The following is an 18983-nucleotide window of genomic DNA, read 5'->3' on the forward strand; positions in this document are numbered from 1 at the left end:
GGTGACGGCAGCTCAGCTTTTCCCCTCTCGCACGCCACATGGCCCCGTCCTGCCGCGGGATCTCGTGGCTTTTCCCTGGATCTCCGCGGATCCCTCGTGCCGCTGGATCTGCCCGGGGTGCGCGGGGCCGCGGCGCCCCCTGCGGGCCGCGGCGGGAAGGGCGCGGGGCTGCGCGGGGCGAGGTGAGGCGTGACCGGCGTGAGGGGAGCACGGGGAGCGGCGCAGTGTTCCCCCCAGGAGCCCTGGGTTAAGGGGTTAACAGCACACACACCTCCCTGCCCTGCCTGGGTGGGCTGGAGCCCTCCCGGCTGCCGCTTGGGCACTACTAGAGTCTCCCCCGGCCGGCGCCCCGCACCCCCACACGGTCCGCACAGCACAGGCGGCTCCCCGGGGAGCCTCGGTGTCTCGGCGCTGCCCCGCTCCCTTCCCAGAGAGGGAAAAGCAACCCGCCCGCTCGCTTGCCTCCACACTGTAAACTTTAAGGCACAGTTTCAGCACAATGACGCCTGAGCCCAGCGCTGGGTGCGAGGAGCGGCTGCTCCCGGGGGTTGGGCTGCAGAGAGTTTCGGGGGCACAGCACGGCTGCCCCACCGGCCTTGCCCGTCCCTCTGCGGCCTCCGAGTGGCAGCTCCGGCAGCCCGAGCTTGGGGGCACTTCCTCCATTCCTCCAAAAGCAGGAGGCGGGAGGGCGGGAGAGTGTCCGGGTCTGCTGCGGACACCGGGCGAGCATCGCCTCAGGGCAGCACCGGCCCGGCTGAGGGCACAAGGAGGGACAGCGGCCCCTGCAGCGGCCGGGGGAGACTCCAGTAGTGCTGTGGTCAGTGAGGGAGAACCCACGCCGAAGGCATCTCCATCCACTGCTTTCTGCGAGCAACGTCCACGGCTTTATCTTTACTTTGCCTTTTAGATAAAAGAGTGTCCCGTCTTTCCGAGCAGAGGTTTAGGACAGGAAGGGGAGGGTGGAGGTATCTGTGACCCCGGAGGCCTCAGAGATGGAGCCCAACGCCCCAGACCCCGCACCTGCCACCGCCGGTAATTTGTCTGGAGGCAGGGGCCACTGGTTCTCCCAGACGGGTTTGTCCTCCAGCCACCGTGAGGGAGCCGCAGGACACTCTGGCCCCTGCATCGCAGCCCTCCCGCCTGCCGGTGCTGAGGGCATGAGCTGCGGGTACTGCCGGTGCTGAGGGCATGAGCCCCACCTGCAGCCGCCGGCCGGGGAGGGAGGTGTGGGCATACCCCCAGCAGGAGTATTTTAATTGCAGCCAGCCGAGGTTTCCAGCTCCTTCGTGCCCAGCCGGGCGCTTCCCTGCGGGGGGCGCCTGGAGCGGCCGTCGGGGGCCGGCCCGTGGGCAGGGCAGCCCCGCGGAGCCCGCACTCCTCCGCACACAGAGGAAGGAGGCGGGGAAGGAGCCGCGGTGCCCCCTGGAGCGCACAGAGCCCCGGCGCCGGTGCCCGGGGCGGGGAGAGGGAGCTGAGCGGGCGGGGGCCCCGGCTGCGTCAGAAGTGTGCAAACACCGCCTCGTGCCCGCCGCTATTTAAGGGGCCGAGGCTGAGTCTCCCCCGACTTCCCTGCTTGGGCACACTCGGCACTTACTGCTCCCAACTCGAGCGGGACCTTGGAAAAGCGCAGCGGAAAGGTAGGGAGCGCCTCTTCTGACGGCGCCGCTGCTGAGGGCGGGGAGGCAGAGGGAACGGGGATGCCTGGCGCTCACCTGTGCCGCGGCTCGCAGGGCATCCCGCTCTGCCGCAGGAAACGCTTCCCGGCGGGGAAGAAGAATTCCGGCCGCTCCCGAGCGCGGGCAGCGCGGGGTGCGGGGAGAGGCGAGCGGGGATTCCCACCCTGGGCAGCTGGGAAGGGAACCGGCCAGCAGTGGTGAGGTGTGGGGTTTGGAGACCACAGCAAGGACATTAATACTTAGATATGTGTGTGTTATAAATAGATATAATTTTTTTACATGTGTGTATATATATATATATATTTACGTGTAAAAAATACAGGGCTCGGGACAGCTCAAAGGTGCAATGCACCGTCAGTCTCTGAGTACCCAAACCTAGACGGGTACATCACTAGTAACCACGCTGGAGTGACATTTTGACTATTCAACTTTCTTCACTCATCTCCTGGGAATATTTTTAAACCCTCATGTTTTATATGCTGTGAATTATTTTTGTCTAGTGTATGTGTTGGGTGAATAAGCTTAATTTTATCCCCTTTTAAAATTTAAAGGTTTGTGTCAAGTGTACTGTTAGAGAACTAAAACAGTTCAAAACATCTCACGTAGCTGAGATAATCCATGTGTATTTATAAGTTACCCCTATAGCATGAAGTACTAGGTAGTTTGTTTCTTCTAAGAATTGAGAGTAATTTCTCTGTTTACAGGAAAAATACTATTTCAGTTTATGTGATAAAACAGTTTAGTAAACCAATTTTTTTTTTTTTTTTTTTTTTGCTTAGTACACATGTAAGGAAGCAGTAGAAATCTAAATTTGCTGTTTAATATGAACAGGTTATTAAGTTGCACTTTATTTCTTACAGCTTTTAACTATACAGCTTTTATCACTCCAGCTATTAGACCAAATGCTTTGGGGCAGGAGTATTGGATTTTGGTTTTTCTTTCACTGGGGCAAGATTTTGGGTTTTTTTTTCTTTTTGTGCATGATGAGATTAAACCTCTTGAACACTAAAGTTCAAATCAATGAAGGTTGGTAGAAAAAAGGCTCTTCATAGAACTTGTCAAAACTGAGTATCTGTAATAACAGCAGGGTTTTAATGCAATGGCAATATACTGAAATGTTTGAATCACGTGTTTTTTTCAGAGATGGATTCAAGTCCCTTAAGTTTTTATGCAATACAGCTTCCAAAGAAAGGAAAGCAAATAAGAATTGAGTAGATCAGGGAGATGCCGCACATACTAGGTTGGAAGAAACAAAATAAATTACCTGTACCTTCCTCTTTAGCAAGGATATTTAGCTATTCATGTTTTTCAACTTAAGACAGATCCTGCAGTTACCTACATTAAAAAAAAACTCAACACGTGCCCAGTTTGCTCAGAATCCAGCATTCCCAGTGGAAGATGGGGTTAGGGAGTGCACAAAATGTAGTAAATGCGGTCATGCAACATTGCCCGTCCCTTTTCTCCCCAGCAATGTCCAGCGGGCTGTGCATCTGCGTGTTCCTCGCCGTGCTCTCGGTGAGCTCGCTGGGACAGCACGCCCTGGGCTCGCACGGTGGGAATGCCGCGCCTGCCGAGCTGGAGCAGAGCCTGGCGGAGCAGCAGCGGCGCTCCCGCGCTCCGGCCGCCGGGCCCCTGAAACCCCTGCAGCGCCTGGAGGTCAGCGCGGAGCAGCGAGCCAACATCGGCGCCCTGCTGGCCAAGTACCTCCAGCAAGCCAGAAAAGGTACTGCTTTGCTTACAGCCTGCTCCTGGGCCGCCGGCATCTCCTGCGGGGGCTCCTGGGAGCTGGGATAACCCTGTCATCATCTAACGTGAATTCCTAGAGGAGACAGGATTTAGATTTTGCCTGCTTGTCCCTGAAGTAGAGAGCATTCCATATGCTCTCTCCCAAACCCCTGCCAAAAACAGGGGTTTATTTCATCTTTATATGACTCTCTGACTGAGAGTCGTATAAAGATAACTTGAGAAAATGTCACTGACCTCTTAGGTTATAGTCCAGCTTTTATTTTTAACTATTTTCATTGCCTTATTATTTTGGTGCTCTTTTCAGTATGTTCTATCTCAGATAAAACAATTATGTTTTCCTTGAAGTCTTTCAATTTAGTTAAAATCCTCCCTCCATCCCTCTTTTAAAGTTAGAAGAGCAGGAAAACTTTTCTGAGGATAAATGCAGATAAACCAAATGGCCAGCCTCACCCCAGTCAGAAATCCTTGTACCAAGGAAATATTCTGGGTATTGGATTTGTCATATGTTTGTTCCCATAGGAAATTACGGTAGCATAAAAGCTTTCAAAACACAGAATTCATTTTTATTAGTGCAATAATTAAGATCAATGATAAGTAAAAGCATATTTGCTTCCACACACATTGATTCCTGGTAGGGTTTTGGTCTCGTTTGGGCAGCCTGGGAGCACAATCTGGCAGTTATCTAAAACCTCCATGGCACTGTGTAACAAGGACATGAAGAATCAGTACAGCAGTGGGATTACAGGGCATCCTTATAATGAGATTTATTAATCACTTGAGGAAATAATTGTATTACATAAGCGAAAGAGTAAAGCTATCCCTGTGGACACCTTACAGAATATATTTTACATAGGCAGAAAAGCATGCCATTGGTGCTACCAGTAAAAATGATGGCTCAAAATCATTGACTATTGACATTTCCCCAAGAAAACATTTTTCCTTTTGAGCTGTATATCTCTGTACTGCTTGGTGTGTCAGTAGAGTAACACCAAGGGCAGCCTAATTGCTGTGGCCTTTTGGCTGCCAACCTCAGTGAGTGCCACTAGAGAAATTTTGTTTACTCTTGAAAGCTTCACTCCAGCCTTTGCCCTGTTCTACACAGAAAAGGCATCTAAGAAGGAAAGAGGGTTTCAAGAGAAGCCAGTAATTAGGATTAGGATTACCTGGACATACAGACACTGAGAAATTAATTCACACCCAGCGCCCGACTGTGCTTAGGATCAAGTTTAATTTATATAACTAAGAGCTTTCTCCACATAATGCAGATCATTTAACCCTCCCCACTTGACAGCTTCCCTGCTGACCTCTATGCCAGGCAAAGTCCTATGCTTATCTGTGGTGGTGGTCTGCAATTAAGAGATGCCACCTCTGGTTTTGTGCATTACATTTGCAGCCATAGACACTGCTCTGTGTGCTCAGAACACAGCCAAACTAGAAACAACAGAAAAATGAATCACTTCCAGTAGTGCCAGAAAGATTTCATCTCATGTCAGCAATATGCACGATATCCATTAAGGAACAACTTCTAGCTGTTTGTGCAATTTAGTGGAAAGATAATTCAGGTATGACATTCCACAGTTCAGTGCTACACTTAAGGCTGTTATTGAATAAGAATGTTACTGCAGCAGTCTGCAAAGCAGAAGCCTCATTACCTTTCTTCAGCATAGTCATTGTTGCCCACCCACATGGAAACTGAGCTCCTCATTCTAGTTTATGTATCCATTATATTCTCTTAAATATGTGGCTGTCACTTCCAGATAGATTAACCAGATAAAGTTAAAAAAAACCCCTTTGGATTTAAGATATCATTTTCTGTAAATGTTAATATGAGGGACAATTTCCCACATATGTGTTATATAATTAATTCTAAAAAGAATCAGGAAGCAGATTATAGGATTCTTGTGATGTGACTAGGCTACTTAGACTCCAGTTTGTAGATGTAGCTGCCCATTACAGGAGAGAAAATTCACAGGAAAAACAGTATTTACTTAATTTATAACATACATACAGTGTTCCCATCAAAACATTATATTCTCATTTAATGTGAAGACTCTGGGCAGTACTTCAGAAATCCCTGCAGAACACTCACATCTACTGTATTAGTCACGTGTCTAAACTGTAATAATCACTAGAAAATTCCAGGGAAAGTCAGGGCTTTTGTTACTGTTGGCAGTCACCAGTAGTGGCATTTGGCCTCATGATTAATGGAAGGGCTGGTTGTGTAAAGTATTTCTAGTTAAAACAGTGATAGAGCTGTGTTCTCTCAAGAGCTTAGGGATTGATGGCAGCCCTGTAGCTGCCCTGCTACAACTTTGAATATGTTTGTCATACACTGATTCTGCAATACCCACATGACATCTCTTGTGGGTTGAGGTGATGTAATTAAGGTGCTGTGAGGAAATTTGTACTTTCAATCATGTTCATCTGCAGGCTTTCAGCTTGAATCTGGTACTGTGTAGAAGAGATGTTGTAGCTCTCAAGCCAGTGACAGGCACATTTAATGTCCTCTGAGGAGCCCTTGACTGGCCAGACAGGAGTGGCACCAGGGGAGCCTTTACAGCCCTCAGGTCGTGGCAGGCTCTGAAGTCTCTTAAGCACCAACATCTGAGTGATGGTTCTGCACTGCCTCAGCCTTGCCTGGTTATTGTGCTAAGGAGCCATTGTCATGGCCTTAATTACACTTTTTGAATTATGAATGTGAACTTCATGAGCATTTGATGATAGACATTCTATTCTAGGGAAAATTAATTTTTTTTTTTGTCATTTTGCTGTAGAGAGCTACATCATCTCTTAATGGCTTTTTGTGTGTGTGTGTACCTTCAACTCCCAGCAACCACTAACAAAGCAGTGCAGTTGCTTTTTATTTCACTGGGTCATGGTCATTATAAAACCCTCCATGAGGAAGACCTTGAAATATAAAAGCACAGAGTCAACAGAGTCAGAACACGAGAAACTGAAAGCAAAGCAATTGTGTAGATTTGGATATGTGGGATTTAATTTGGGCTCCTTTTCCTTTTTGATAAATTCAGGTATTCCTCAAGCCTCAGTCTGAATGAACACTAATATATTAAATCTGTCCCTTCCTCACTCAAAGCTTAATAATTGATATTGTTATATATCAATTTTGTCTGTTTTCAGGGAGTACAGAGAGAAGTCATTTACCTGTCCCTGTTTTTTTTTGGTTACATCATGTGATGCTGCGAAAACAGAGGATTGCAGCCCATTTTTTTTAAAGCACAAATTCTCCTTGCAAGTAGTTTGTATCTCTTTGATGCCTTAAGCAAGGCATACAGAAGGGATAAGGCAAGATCAGAAATCAGCATCCAGCCCTGCTGTGAAAAGAATTATGAAGGCTTTGGATAAGCAATGAAAAAATCCCTGATATAGTAAAAGTCCCTGCATGATTCCAGCAATAGGTATCTCTAACTGTGAATTCCAGACACAACTGTCTCCATTTCAGGACTATTCCCACTTTTCCAGAAAACCTAGGATTCATAACTCTACCCTGCTTGTTGCCAAATTTGCACTGTAAGAGCTCCTGTACTTACGTTTGTGTCTTTTTAAGCAACACAGGGCTGTGGTGTCTCAGGCTTGAGCCTGCTCTCAAGAGTTGTTTTGCATGTAGAGCAGCTTTCCCAGTATGAGAAAGCAAACGTGGGGCTTTATAGGAATATTGATAAATAGTTTGGATTCTCTTTCTCTAGTAAAATAGGAAGAAAAAAGGAAAAATCTATCTGTATTCCTTTTTGTCAGACAGGAGCAGAACGTTCCTGCAGCAGGAGGTAGAAAATGATCTGTTCATTTTGCACTGAAAAAATCCAAGTCACTTCCAGGACATTACCTATAAGGTTTCTATTGATGTTTTCCCCAGTGACATGACAGGGCTGTTACATGACCTGTATCAGGTCCATCTCAACTATTGCAGACATCTGCTAATGAGCACAAGCCAGATCAGAACACGGGTGAACCTGGAAAATGTGTCGTCTTACTCTCTGCTCTCCCAAACGCTTTTTCCTTAGGTTCCACTGGAAGATTCTCAGTGATGGGAAACAGGGTACAGAGCATTGATCCCACTCACAGGATAAATGACAGAGACTACATGGGCTGGATGGATTTTGGACGCCGCAGTGCTGAAGAATACGAGTATTCTTCCTGAAGAACACCAAACTATAGCAATGAGGAAAAAAAAAAAATCACACTCCCATAGCTGTACAAAAAAAAGATAAATCAATTTGTTGTCCTCTTCAAATCAGTGTTTTAAAGTATTTAAAATCATGTATTTGACATGTTTGTCTGTAAGACTATACAATGCAATATATACATATGCAGAATTTTCCAGAAAACATTTTCTCTCTTTTGTGGTTTCTCATACATTGATACTATATTAAAATGATTTCACTTATCCCTCCTTGTCCTGTCACTGCATGTTGCTGGGTGTCTTACTATAAAAGAGAGATAGCATAATGCCTTTATTTGGCACTGTAAATATATTCCATGGGTTGAATAGTCAGATTATATATTTTTCAGAGAAATCTTGTGTCAATCCCAAAAGCTTTGAACTCCAGGGAACTTGTCTAAATATAAATACAGCAGCACAATACTGCCAGAAAAGACCAGCTATTTTCATGGTGACCCTGTTTGCAAAGGACTGAGTTTTACACTGAGCCCACATCTTTCCAGTGAACAGACAACAGTGCTAAAACAGTGAAAAAGAGGGATGACACCAACATGCTTCATCATCCTGGCTTATTTGTTTTATGTTGTGAATTCAATGTGAAAATTCTGCTGATGGCTGCAAATCACAGAATAAACAGAGCATTCCCTGCTGTATGGTGAGCTAAGCATTCATTTGGGAGGGGGTGAAGACAGCTTCCTGAACAGAGCAGAAGGTGATCCTGTGAGAGGGAGAGGGGTTGGAGCAGTCCAGTTACAGAATCCTCACAGGGAAGAGGTGGCCCCAAGTATCACAGAGGCTGAGCTGGCCATTGCCCACCGATGTGGAGAGAAGGAGGGAGGTTCTGCCCAGCTCTTACCTGGCTCAGAGCAGGGCAGGGACCCCAAGTTCAGAGCTGGGCAGTGAGCCTCGATTGTGCAAAGCCAGCACCCTGGAATTGCTGCAGTCATTCCCTTCTGCCCATGGCAGGCTGCAAAAAAAAGTGATTTACTTGCATGCTCCTCCTCCACCACAGGTAACCAACCTCCCTGCAGCTCCTGGGTCTCCTGCAGCAGCTGGATCTCACATCTGAGGAATGCCCTAAATTGTACAGGAGGTGATTTCCACGTTACATAATTCACAGGGTTTCTCCCGAATGTATGCACTAATACAAAAAGGAATATATTTGTCACACATGGGAAAGCAGGTGCTTGCCAAATGAAAGAAGCAGCAAATTCTACAGCACTTGACAGGCAAACACAAAGTGTAGAAAACAATACATAGAAAATACTTGCACTAAACCAAAATTCTTCTAAAACCAACATTGGAAAAAAAACCAAAATGGTTGTGCCAAGGGTTGAGCACAAAAACACTTTGAGGAGCTGCTCCCAGCAGCAGGGAGAGCAAACAGCACTGCAGAATCTGCAGTGAAAGGAAGAATTCAGCAAACAAGCAAACAGGGAGTTTTCTTCTCTAGTAACACCTTTTTTTTTTTTTTTTGGTGCATCTCATACAGAAAACATGGAAATGCTTTTCTGAGTTTCTTCCTCTCAAGCTCCTCCCAGTCACCCAGTTTCCAAGCCACCTAGTCTGGCTTTTTTAGATTCCTTTCCAAGCATAAGTCCTAAATCACCTGAATTCTCTCATTGGTTTTGGTTATTGCTCACGGCAAAATAGTGCAAAGTTCCCATTTTTTCCAAAGCTTTCAAAAAAGAGATTAAACCAATTAATCTATTTTTTTTAATTCAGGAAAATATAAATGAATCTAAAAATGCATTTATTTATGCATTGGCCACCAAAGGGATGTTTCTTTAAAAGTGTTTTTTTTAGAAAAAACTCAGTTTCTCCTTTGCTGTCTTTTTAAATTAATGTCAGGAACATTCAAGCAATATTTTTAAATGTTTCCATTCCTGGCTTAAATTGATGAAGGGTGTAATATTGTGATATATCGCAGGGGGGCTGGGAGTGGGTGATGTTACAAATCAAGCCTTACTACTGCAAAATGTTATCATTAGGAAAAACCACCAAACCTTTTCTTTTTTCTCATTTGTTTCATTTCTTACAGGCAGTAAGACATGAGTGAGGGTCAAGAATAAAGAATTACAGGGGCAATTTCAGTAGTTGTGCAGAGGGACTGTGACTCTGGGACACTGTGCTGTTCCTTGAGGCAAGGGGAGCTGGCTGTTAGCCACTGGCTATTGGCAGCTCAGCAGCATAATCCTCATTGTCATAAAAATATCCATCACCTGCTCCTCTGGGAGCAGAGGAAATTCCCCAGATGGGAAAGGGCTGTAAAGGCTGCTGAGACACCATTCAGCTGCCAAGTGACCTGGAGGTGCTAATTTGAGCTAAACAGGGGAGCCAGCAAACCTGGGAAAGTCACTCAGCCCTGGGAGCTGCAGCCCTGCCTAGTGGCATTAGTGAAGCCACTCTCTCCAGCTGCCGTGTTTTAACCCAAGGGAAACAGCAGCCTTAGGAATGGAGGCTCTGCAGCTGGGTAGGAGCCCCTTGCATCCAGCAAAGGCTTTGGGCCAAGAAATGCCCCACAGATTCCAGCACACACAGCAGTGCATTGACACAACCTCCCGGTGCTGTCTGGGATGTGAGATTTCTGGCACTGCCAACTCTCTTGACATTTAATTTAGCTTTATCCAAATTTATCTTTATGAAAGCGTGTGCATAGGTGCTAAATTTAAACTGGCAAAATAGCAAATCAATACCTTTTTGTGTTTAATTGCAGTTTACTTTCTCAATGAGCTTGATTCAATTAGTTCTGTTCCAGCTTTATTAACTTTATTTCAAAACAGGTGCTGGGCAAATCTCCATGAATGGAGCAGCTTGCTGCAAACTCCACATAAATTATTTGGGAGAATCTTGTGGTTCTCCTTTTGCAGAGTTGTGCATATAACAGCTGTGAAAAAGGTGCATACAGCAAGTGCTCCTTGTGGGAATGAAGGGAAACCCAGGCAAGAGAGAGGGGGCACCCCTGCCTGGGGAGGGGGCAGCTCTCCCTGGGAGCTGGGGCAGCATGTGAGTGAAACCTCAGCTGCACCAGTGCACCTGACCCTGAGCAGGCTCATCTCCCCTGGTATTTCATACAGGAACATGTGTGGATCCTGCTCTCTTTTCCCTGGCTTTGATGCATCCTCAGCTGCTCCATCCTTGCTGCGTGTGGGCTGGCAACATGCCCCAGCCAGATGTTCCCAGCTGCAGCCCAGCTGTGCACATTTCAGCAAGCCTGACAGCAGACCAGGCACTCTCCTCTCCAAGGCCTGAGCAGAGGAATTTGCAAGTCAAACAAGATGAGCATTTCAACATCCCAGCAGAGCAGCAATGTGTTCAATATGTGTTCAAATGTGTTCAATTTTTGTATCCCCTAAGTTCATTAAAATTCCCTTAAAGAAAGAAAAAACCTGTGTGCTGTGGGCTTGTTAAAGCTCTAATTATTTCTAAGTACCTGTGTCAATTGAACAGCAACTGGATTCAGCACAGCTTGAAACCTATTTCAGCAGGACAAAGATCTCTGTCATCTTTTAAACACAAACATTATTGGCTCCTCAAGTGTATGCAGTTCTCACATGAAAGCCCACTGCCTACATTATAGCCAGGGACATTGCTCAGCACTGGTAACTTTCAGGCCTTTTATTTTCCCTAGCATTCTGTGGTTCAATTGGCTTGTTAAGTGAATTAAAGCAGGTCTGAGCAGCACCCAGTGAGATGTGGTAGCGCAGCTGAACGAGGCTAATTCTTCACTGTGAATACAAGCCACAGGCAGCAGCTGCTGTCTGTACCAGAGGAAGGCAGGACACATCTCACCAGCATTGCTGGACTTTTCAATTCAATGCAGAGAGCTGCCAGTAAATGTGTTCAGGGAGTTGGGAGGAACTCTCTTACCTCTGTGCACAATAGCAGTATGTTTTGGGGCCATCCAATGCTTAGGATACACGTAAAAGAAAGAGAAGTCTCAACAGACATTTTTAGCCAGTCTTGGCTCTCCAAAGAACTTCCTGTCTTTCAGGATTCATCTACAGCCCAGTCTTAGACACAATCCTCAGCACCTCCTCTTCCTCTCCCCTCCAACCCAGCTTTCATAGGAGGATTACCAGAAGTGAAGATGCATCCAGAAAAGTTTCTGAGATACTTGAATATTGCCAGGGTGCAGGACAGTTTCAACACTCCCTCTTCTGTGCATGTCAGAACCAGCTCTCACCTTCCCCGGTTTGGCACTTGCTTAACCTCTCCTGTTCCCAGGCCAGCAGGGCTGGATGCACAGTGCTTCTCCTCCCTGGATCCCTCCTGTTAACCATTAACTTTCCAACCACGAGCTTCCCTGAGGCTCAGAGCTGTGCAGAGAGGAAGGATGAGTGTCTGTACTCCCTGACAGTCCCTGGCTGTGCCCCTGGCATCAGCCTGTCCCACAGCTGGCGTAGGGCACTGCGTCACACTAATGCAAGGCCTCCACGAGTTTATTTTGGCAGTAGTGCTGTCCCATTCTCTCTCTGCAGCAAGTATGTGATATAAATGCTGTTCTTTCCCTCTCCACCTCATATACACACACACACATCCTTCTCCTCAATGAGGCTGTCTAATCTCTCTATGAGTTACTGCCTGATTATTCCCTCCTCCAGGGAGCCTTTTCCATTACTTAGCTTTCACCATGTGTGCAGGTGTTTTGAGCTCCTCACTAGCTGATGTTTGATCACCATAATGTTCCCTCCCTCAGTAACAAAGATATTGGCTAACAGCAGAGCTCAGTTCTGTCTCTTTTGAAAAACACAGGCTATTTCCTCCTTATTCTGTACTTTCACGTATTGCTACTGCAGGTTTTGCACTGTAGTAGGCAGGAGAGCGCAAACTCCTTCTCAAAAATAATAAAGAAATAATACAACATCCAATTCTGCATTTTCACAATTCAAATTAAAAAATCAAAAGGTACATTTGCTTCTCTTCTTTCTTTTGACTCAAATTTCACTGATTTCAGCAAACTTAAAATCTGAAAACTTTCCAATCAGTTCTATGTCTCAGAATTTTTAAAAAACAAAGGATGGCCTCTTATTTTGCTTTAACTAAGAGATAAGAGCAAGGGATCAAGGTGGAAGATTTATCACCTTAAAAGAACAGGAAAAAGTTGAATAACACACAACAATGCAACTTTTCTGTTATTTTATTGATATTAGTGAAGAAAAAATTAAATTCCATCATTCTGATGTGTTACAGTTGCTCTCTCTGGTGGGTGGACAGCTCCTACAGCTTATTTAAAGGCTAAATAATAGTTCCCAATTGCATGATTACCTTCTACACTTTAAGTTCTCTTATGGTATTGCTTTCTTCCTCTGGGTATATAAAATGGTCCATTAAGTCCATGACTTTTTGTCAGAATCAACTGTTATTCTATCTACTGGTTTAAGATACATTCAAATAAAAAGATACTTAAATTTACTTGCAATAAGTGCACACATACAACAGCAAACAGAGCTGATGGCATTTTACTAAAACATTGTAAGTTCATAGAATAAATAGAAGTCTTCAAACACATGCTGTAACTGACCGATGTGTTTTTTTTCTTTCTCAAAAAATATCCTTAGTGTCCATAGCACTACTGCAATAACTACTTCATTCAGAAAGAAACAAACCACCCACCTATCTCTCGTCACAAAGACTAAAAGACAGTTTCATTTGTACAAGAAATTATCAGTGCTAATAATTTAGTAACAGTCTGGTACAAATGGCAATTCACGGCAATTACGTGTAGTGTGACAATGGCGACAAACGGGGAGCTTGATTTTAGATGCCACAAGAAGTGCAAGGAAAAGAAAGTGGATGCTAAACCCTCCCTGCTTTGCTCCTCTCCATCCCCTCTTCCAAAAAATATTTATGTCTGAGCTCCGCTCTAGAAACAAGCTCCCTCCAGTCTGTTCCAGTTCCAAGGTATTGCAACTCTTTCTACAACACCCAGCAGAAGGTTGGGAGAAACAGAGAAAAAACTGTGATATAATTAGGATTGCCTGGCAACTAAAGGTTGCGTGAGGTCTTATGTTTCCTTTCTGAAAAGTAGGGGTTATATGTGTGTATGGCAGGAATTTTCCTGATTTTAAAAACACTGGGAAAATAAAGCATTTCCCCTACTTTTACCTGTCCTAGGGTCTGACTTTAGATGAAGAAGGTTTCTCTGAAAAAAATATTCTCCTATGGTGGAGAATATTCTCACCCTGCTCACAAGGCCACGGTCTCTGACATGCATGAAACACGAAGATCAGCACGAGGGCTGCAAGCTGCTCTTTCCTGCCTGTACCATTCCGTTACTAAATGTTTTCTGTGGTTCTCTGCTGAGGTTCAAGGACTCACCTTTCCTAACACTGGTTTTGCTACATGTTCTTTTATAACATTCTTATCTGTCGATCTGTTCCGCAACTGGGACTTCTAGGAAGTCGCTGCCATGTTTACCTCGCGAGTGGTGAAAACTGTTTTCTTTGGGCGCACTGACAAAGCATGATTCAGTGGCAGCAACACATAGTAAAGCATTTTCCCTTCCACAATCCAGTGCAGCACTGAAGAACAAAACAAAACAGAAAAAAGAACAACAAAGAAAGAAGTTGCACAAAGTGTAGGTGTGCCAAAGGAAACAGCTGTGGTAGGAATATGTCAATATCCCAGGTACCCAGTAGGCCTGCTGACCTCAACACAGTATTAGTTCAAGTTTATAAATCCTGGGCAGGAGGCAAATGCAGAACAGGAAAAAAAAAAGTAAGGTTTCATCCATTCAGGCATAATAGCCAGGCACTCCAATAACTCAGCTCAACTCATCTACAGAGGCAAAATTAAAACTACCATATGTTAAACTGAGTGCTTTTTTCAGTATTTAACGAAGCACAAATGCTCCCATGCTTCAAGTGATGTAATGAGAGGTCTCACATAACACATTCAATAGCTTCCCATGCACCTTTGACTCAAGTTAGGCTAGCTACAGAATTCACGTTTTTCTAGTCAAGTTATTTTTTGTTGGTTTTGCTCTTTCTCTTTTTTTCAGTGCATCTTAAAAAAAAACCTTTTCAAAAGGTTAGCAAGTTAACCTTAATACAGCAATCATAACATAGAGCCTTTTGCACTCGATTGAACAGTAAAATAATCCAATTAGTTACAATAGATCTGGTACATATTTACACATTTTATACAAAGTTTACACATTTCTCCCATTAGGCACAAAGTTGATTTGTCAAACTCAAGAGGCAATGAAGGGGTGGTGGGGAAAGGGAAAGGAAATTGGAGAAAGAATCCGAGTATTTTCATTTAAAAAGACTAGCTGTAAAAATAAAGTCCTTCATCGTAAGCTAGTTTGCTTGGGGAGCTTGGTTCCCATGAGGATCCCCGAAGTGAGGGACGTTGGGCCTTTCATCTGCATGCTGGAACCCACCATGGTGGGGAAGCTCCGGTTCCTTCGGATGCCAGTGTTCAGCTGGATGCCCCCGATGGCACTGGTCACGGCAGGGCAGCCCAAGGGGAGGCCGTCAGGTGCCAGGCCTCCAGGAACAAGGGCCCTCACTGGTCCCTGTGCCCCACAGAGAAGAGGTCCCTGGTCCTCAGTTAAAGGAGCAGCTGACGTTTGCCCTGAACTCACCACTTTGGCAATACCAAACCTCCTGACTTTGTCCACGAGATTGAGGTTGGAAACAGACACGTCAGTTTGGCTCTCGCTGTTCCTGATGTTCTTCTTATTCCTCACCTCCTTCAAGATTGAACTAGCAGGCTTCGAAGCCAAGAAGTTGTCATAAGGTGGGCTGGTGCACTTGAACTCAAAAGATGGAGGGGAAGAAGAAGGTGTCTGCATGGGTGAGTTTGGTGGAGTGGAAGGAATGATTGCCATTTTTGGGGAGTACGTGTTCAGCAGGGTGCTCCTGCTGGCTCTGTCCCAGCTCTGTGGATTGTACACTGCTGCTGAGATGCCCCTTTCCTTCAGCAGCCACACCAGCCCCAGGGACGTGCTCATCGTTGTCGTGGATTCCCGGAGGTTGGTGAAGGATTCGGCCAAACTCAGACGCCGGGGAGTGCAGGGAGTGGCCACCGGGGTGCCTTTCAGACTGCTAATGCTGCCACAAGCTGGAGTAGGTGCTGCGTTAAGGCTGAAAGCAAAGGAGCACTCAAATTATTCTCTCCACTAGAAAATTAAAATTTACTATAGGCAAGATTTTTAACTCTGAGCAGGGCCTTTTATCCATTTGGAGAGTGAACAGGACACTGAAGCTCCCAGCCGCCCACAAATGTGATCACAAGTGCAAAACCATCAGATCTCACAAAACACATCTCTGCTTTGCACACTTCAGAGCCCAGTCTCACAGGATTAATGCCACTGCCAACACCCAGCACCACATTTCTCCTGATAAACTATTTACAGGTTTGTAATCAACACCTTCACCTTTTCTTCCTGATCACAACAAGTTGCTTCTAAGAAACAAGGAAATGCGGGAGACTGAACCAATGGTGTAAACAAGACATTTACTTTTTAGTGCCCCTTCTGAGCACACAGAACTGAACACTCATTCAGCTAAGGCATGGTGTACTTGGTTATTCCAGAAACAAGGCATGTGGGATACCTATGACACTCCAAATTCATGGCTGTTTGAGAGAATCCCAAGAGCTCCATGCACCTTCAGAAAAAAAAAAAAATCCAACCTTTTCTAACCACGGGCAAATTATGGTCTTTGCCACAAGTAGACACACACACAAATTAAAAAAAATTTTAAAAAATCCACAGTAATATCTCCTAAACATGCGTTCGTCCCCTCTAATTACATGTAAAGAGTCTTGACCAATGCAACACTTGATGCTAACAAAGGATTCACTGATGTGATCTCACCATTTTCCTTCAAAGAAGGAAATCTACTCCCTCACCTTGCCAGGTTAACAAGTAGAAGACACTCAGCAAAGAGTCAGACAGAAAGTAAAGCCAGTTCAGGACAGTGGGAAAACTAAGCAGCTGAGAGGGAGGGGACAGGGGAGAGAGTGGAATCTTCCCCTTTCAGCAGAGCCATGCTGTTGGATTGGCTCAGCCAAAATGTGCGACTTTAACTTAAGTGGGGTTCTCTGCACCAAGAAAAGCATTTCCAAGAGCCACTTTGAGATAATCTGGTTGGATTGTCAAGAGAAGATTCTGGCCAATGACTAAATTACACCTTTTTAGCCCATATGAACAAAAGGGGCTGAGATGGTGTCTTGACTGGAATTTTCAGTCTCATTTCACCTTACATTAATGAGCTCTGTGTAGCCAATACTACTGTGCACATCAGGTTAGACATCCTGGAATGCTTTGACCTGCAGCTTCTGATGAGCTTAGAACATCAACTAGATCCATGGCTTACAGTGAGCAGGTGATGTGAATTCACATAACACTGGAAACTCTAGTCCCTTCGTCTAAAAATCAGCATATCTTTAAGGCACTTTTAATTAAGAAAATATTAGCCTGATGCTATGAAATGTCAAGTCATGTCTTCTTTCCAAGGCTAAATAGGATCTAACCAACATGATCTCTAACAATGATTTGGAACTGTACCACCCTTTACCATAAGCAAGTGAAACTGAGGAAGTTGAATTGCAGTTGCAATTCAGCAAGAGGAATCCCATATATTCCTCCTGGTATACTGTAGTGAAACACTTATTTGAGAAAACCGGCAGATGTAATCAGAAATGCAGCCTTGCTAGGTGGCTCTGGACTCGGTCTCCTTGCACCCCCGTGTGTGCTGTGGCTGTCAGTGCAGGTGGCAGATGAGCTAAGGCACATCCTGATGTCCTGTCCTCTCTGCCTGGGCTGAGGCAGCAGCAGGGAGAAGGATCTCTCCCAGCACAGCTAAGGAGGCCGTGCATGCCCACTGCAGCAGCACACCCACTCTGAAGGCAAGGCTGAGTGGAAAGGAGTTAGTTCACAATTCTTCTCTTAAGCACTGATTAAAGCTGGACCCTCATATTTCTGATTCCAGGGGAACTAAAAAGCAGTGACTGCCACTGTGGTGCATCTCCCATACAGCTAAATACAGAATACAGAAGTCTGGAGAAGCATGAGGGAGAGAAAAGAAAGAGAAGTTACTGCATGAACTGACTTTCTACAAGGTATGACCATATACATTTCAGAAATCCAGACATATGGTGTTAATTACCAGGCATCCAAGATATTCTAGTCACAAGATGAAAATTATAGCACTCCAACAGTTTAGAGAGCTTCACTCTTTCCAGATACAGATTTCAGTTGCACAGGCATGTAGATTAGTATTTCTACTAATTTTTCAGCACAGTTATACATTACAGTGCAAATAAAATCCAAGCCATCCCTGCAAGAAAGCAGTTGCAGATGTTGCCTTTTTTTCCATTGGATCATTCTGGAAATGCTTTAACTGGGAAATATTTTTCCCATCAAACTGACCAACACCACAGGGTGCCCTGGACACCATTGCAGAAACAGACTCAAAGTGGCCTCAGCAGCTCAGCCCAGTGATGGTCTCAGAGTTAGACTGAGAAGAGAAACAAATAAAGGAGCATTTCATTTAGCTGGATGAAATTTAGTCAGGTTAGAGCAACACCTGGGGTAGCACAGGTTAAAATGCAACCAGGTAGGAAAATGCCAAACCTCTTGGGGTTAGCTGGTGCCACACACACTAGCATTCCTTGTACATGACCCTGCCAACACAGATGCTGCTGGCAGTGCTGCTCACCCCCGACCACGCTGGGTCACAGTGTCTGCCCTACACCTCCTCTCATCACAACGAGACATAACGCAGTTTCTCGTCCTCCTCACATGACCTGTGAAGAATCATTTATAGTTGGTAAGGAGGAGCTCCTTAAACATCTGCTGAAAACATAATTTTGTTTGTTTTGCTCTTTGTTCTCCTGAACGAATGATGAACTTCCATTTAACTAAGGCAGCTGAAAATGCACTGCATTTGGCTATCTTTTCTGACTGATTTGTTAGATGTTGTACCCAAAGAGTTTATTATGATCTCAACTGACAGCAACTCAACAATAACAAGAAAATTAAAATAGAACTGCAGCCATATAAGAGGATCCCTTCAGTAATTGTGCTGAAGGAAAAGACAGAAAAGAGTAAAGAAAGACCAGCCAGGCCACTAATCACTAACTTAGTTCAGAAAGTGAAGCAAAAAAGCCACATTTAACATCATATATTTCTTTTCCACCTAACAGGTTTTCATGTTCAACACCCTTATTTTCCATGCCTTTCACAGGCAGTCAGTGCCTATCTCATGTCTAAACAAGCGTAGGCACAACACCTCTGCACGGGGACCTGCACAGTGGTACACTCCCACAGGGGAGCTGGAAGGGGCACAGAAAGCAATGAGACCTTGTCCTTATAAACAGAAAAGAACATTCTGTAAACCCTGATTTGCAATGGGAGGAAAGCTTCCTCT

At 45.0% G+C, this 18983-nt stretch overlaps 2 protein-coding genes across 5 annotated transcripts in view; one reads left to right on the forward strand and one right to left on the reverse strand.

Annotated features, from left to right (window-relative positions):
• The first annotated feature begins 1285 nt into the window (after nt 1–1285).
• Nucleotides 1286–8248, forward strand: CCK (cholecystokinin). The gene is made up of 3 exons (XM_064704835.1): nt 1286–1637; nt 3145–3399; nt 7442–8248. Exons 2-3 carry the CDS (start codon nt 3147–3149, stop codon nt 7576–7578), a joined length of 390 nt encoding a protein of 129 aa, XP_064560905.1. The 5' UTR covers nt 1286–1637; nt 3145–3146; the 3' UTR covers nt 7579–8248.
• A 4473-nt stretch (nt 8249–12721) lies between these two features.
• Nucleotides 12722–18983, reverse strand: part of TRAK1 (trafficking kinesin protein 1) — a 127730-nt gene continuing 121468 nt past the window's right edge. For all 4 annotated transcript variants that reach the window (XM_064704832.1, XM_064704831.1, XM_064704834.1 and 1 more), the window contains one exon: nt 12722–15692. In XM_064704832.1, coding sequence (XP_064560902.1) covers nt 14894–15692 — 799 coding nt within the window. In that variant the 3' untranslated portion in view covers nt 12722–14893. The remainder of the gene's footprint in view (nt 15693–18983) is intronic.

Source organism: Zonotrichia leucophrys, chromosome 2, assembly GCF_028769735.1.
Source record: "Zonotrichia leucophrys gambelii isolate GWCS_2022_RI chromosome 2, RI_Zleu_2.0, whole genome shotgun sequence".
Lineage (NCBI taxonomy): Eukaryota > Metazoa > Chordata > Aves > Passeriformes > Passerellidae > Zonotrichia > Zonotrichia leucophrys.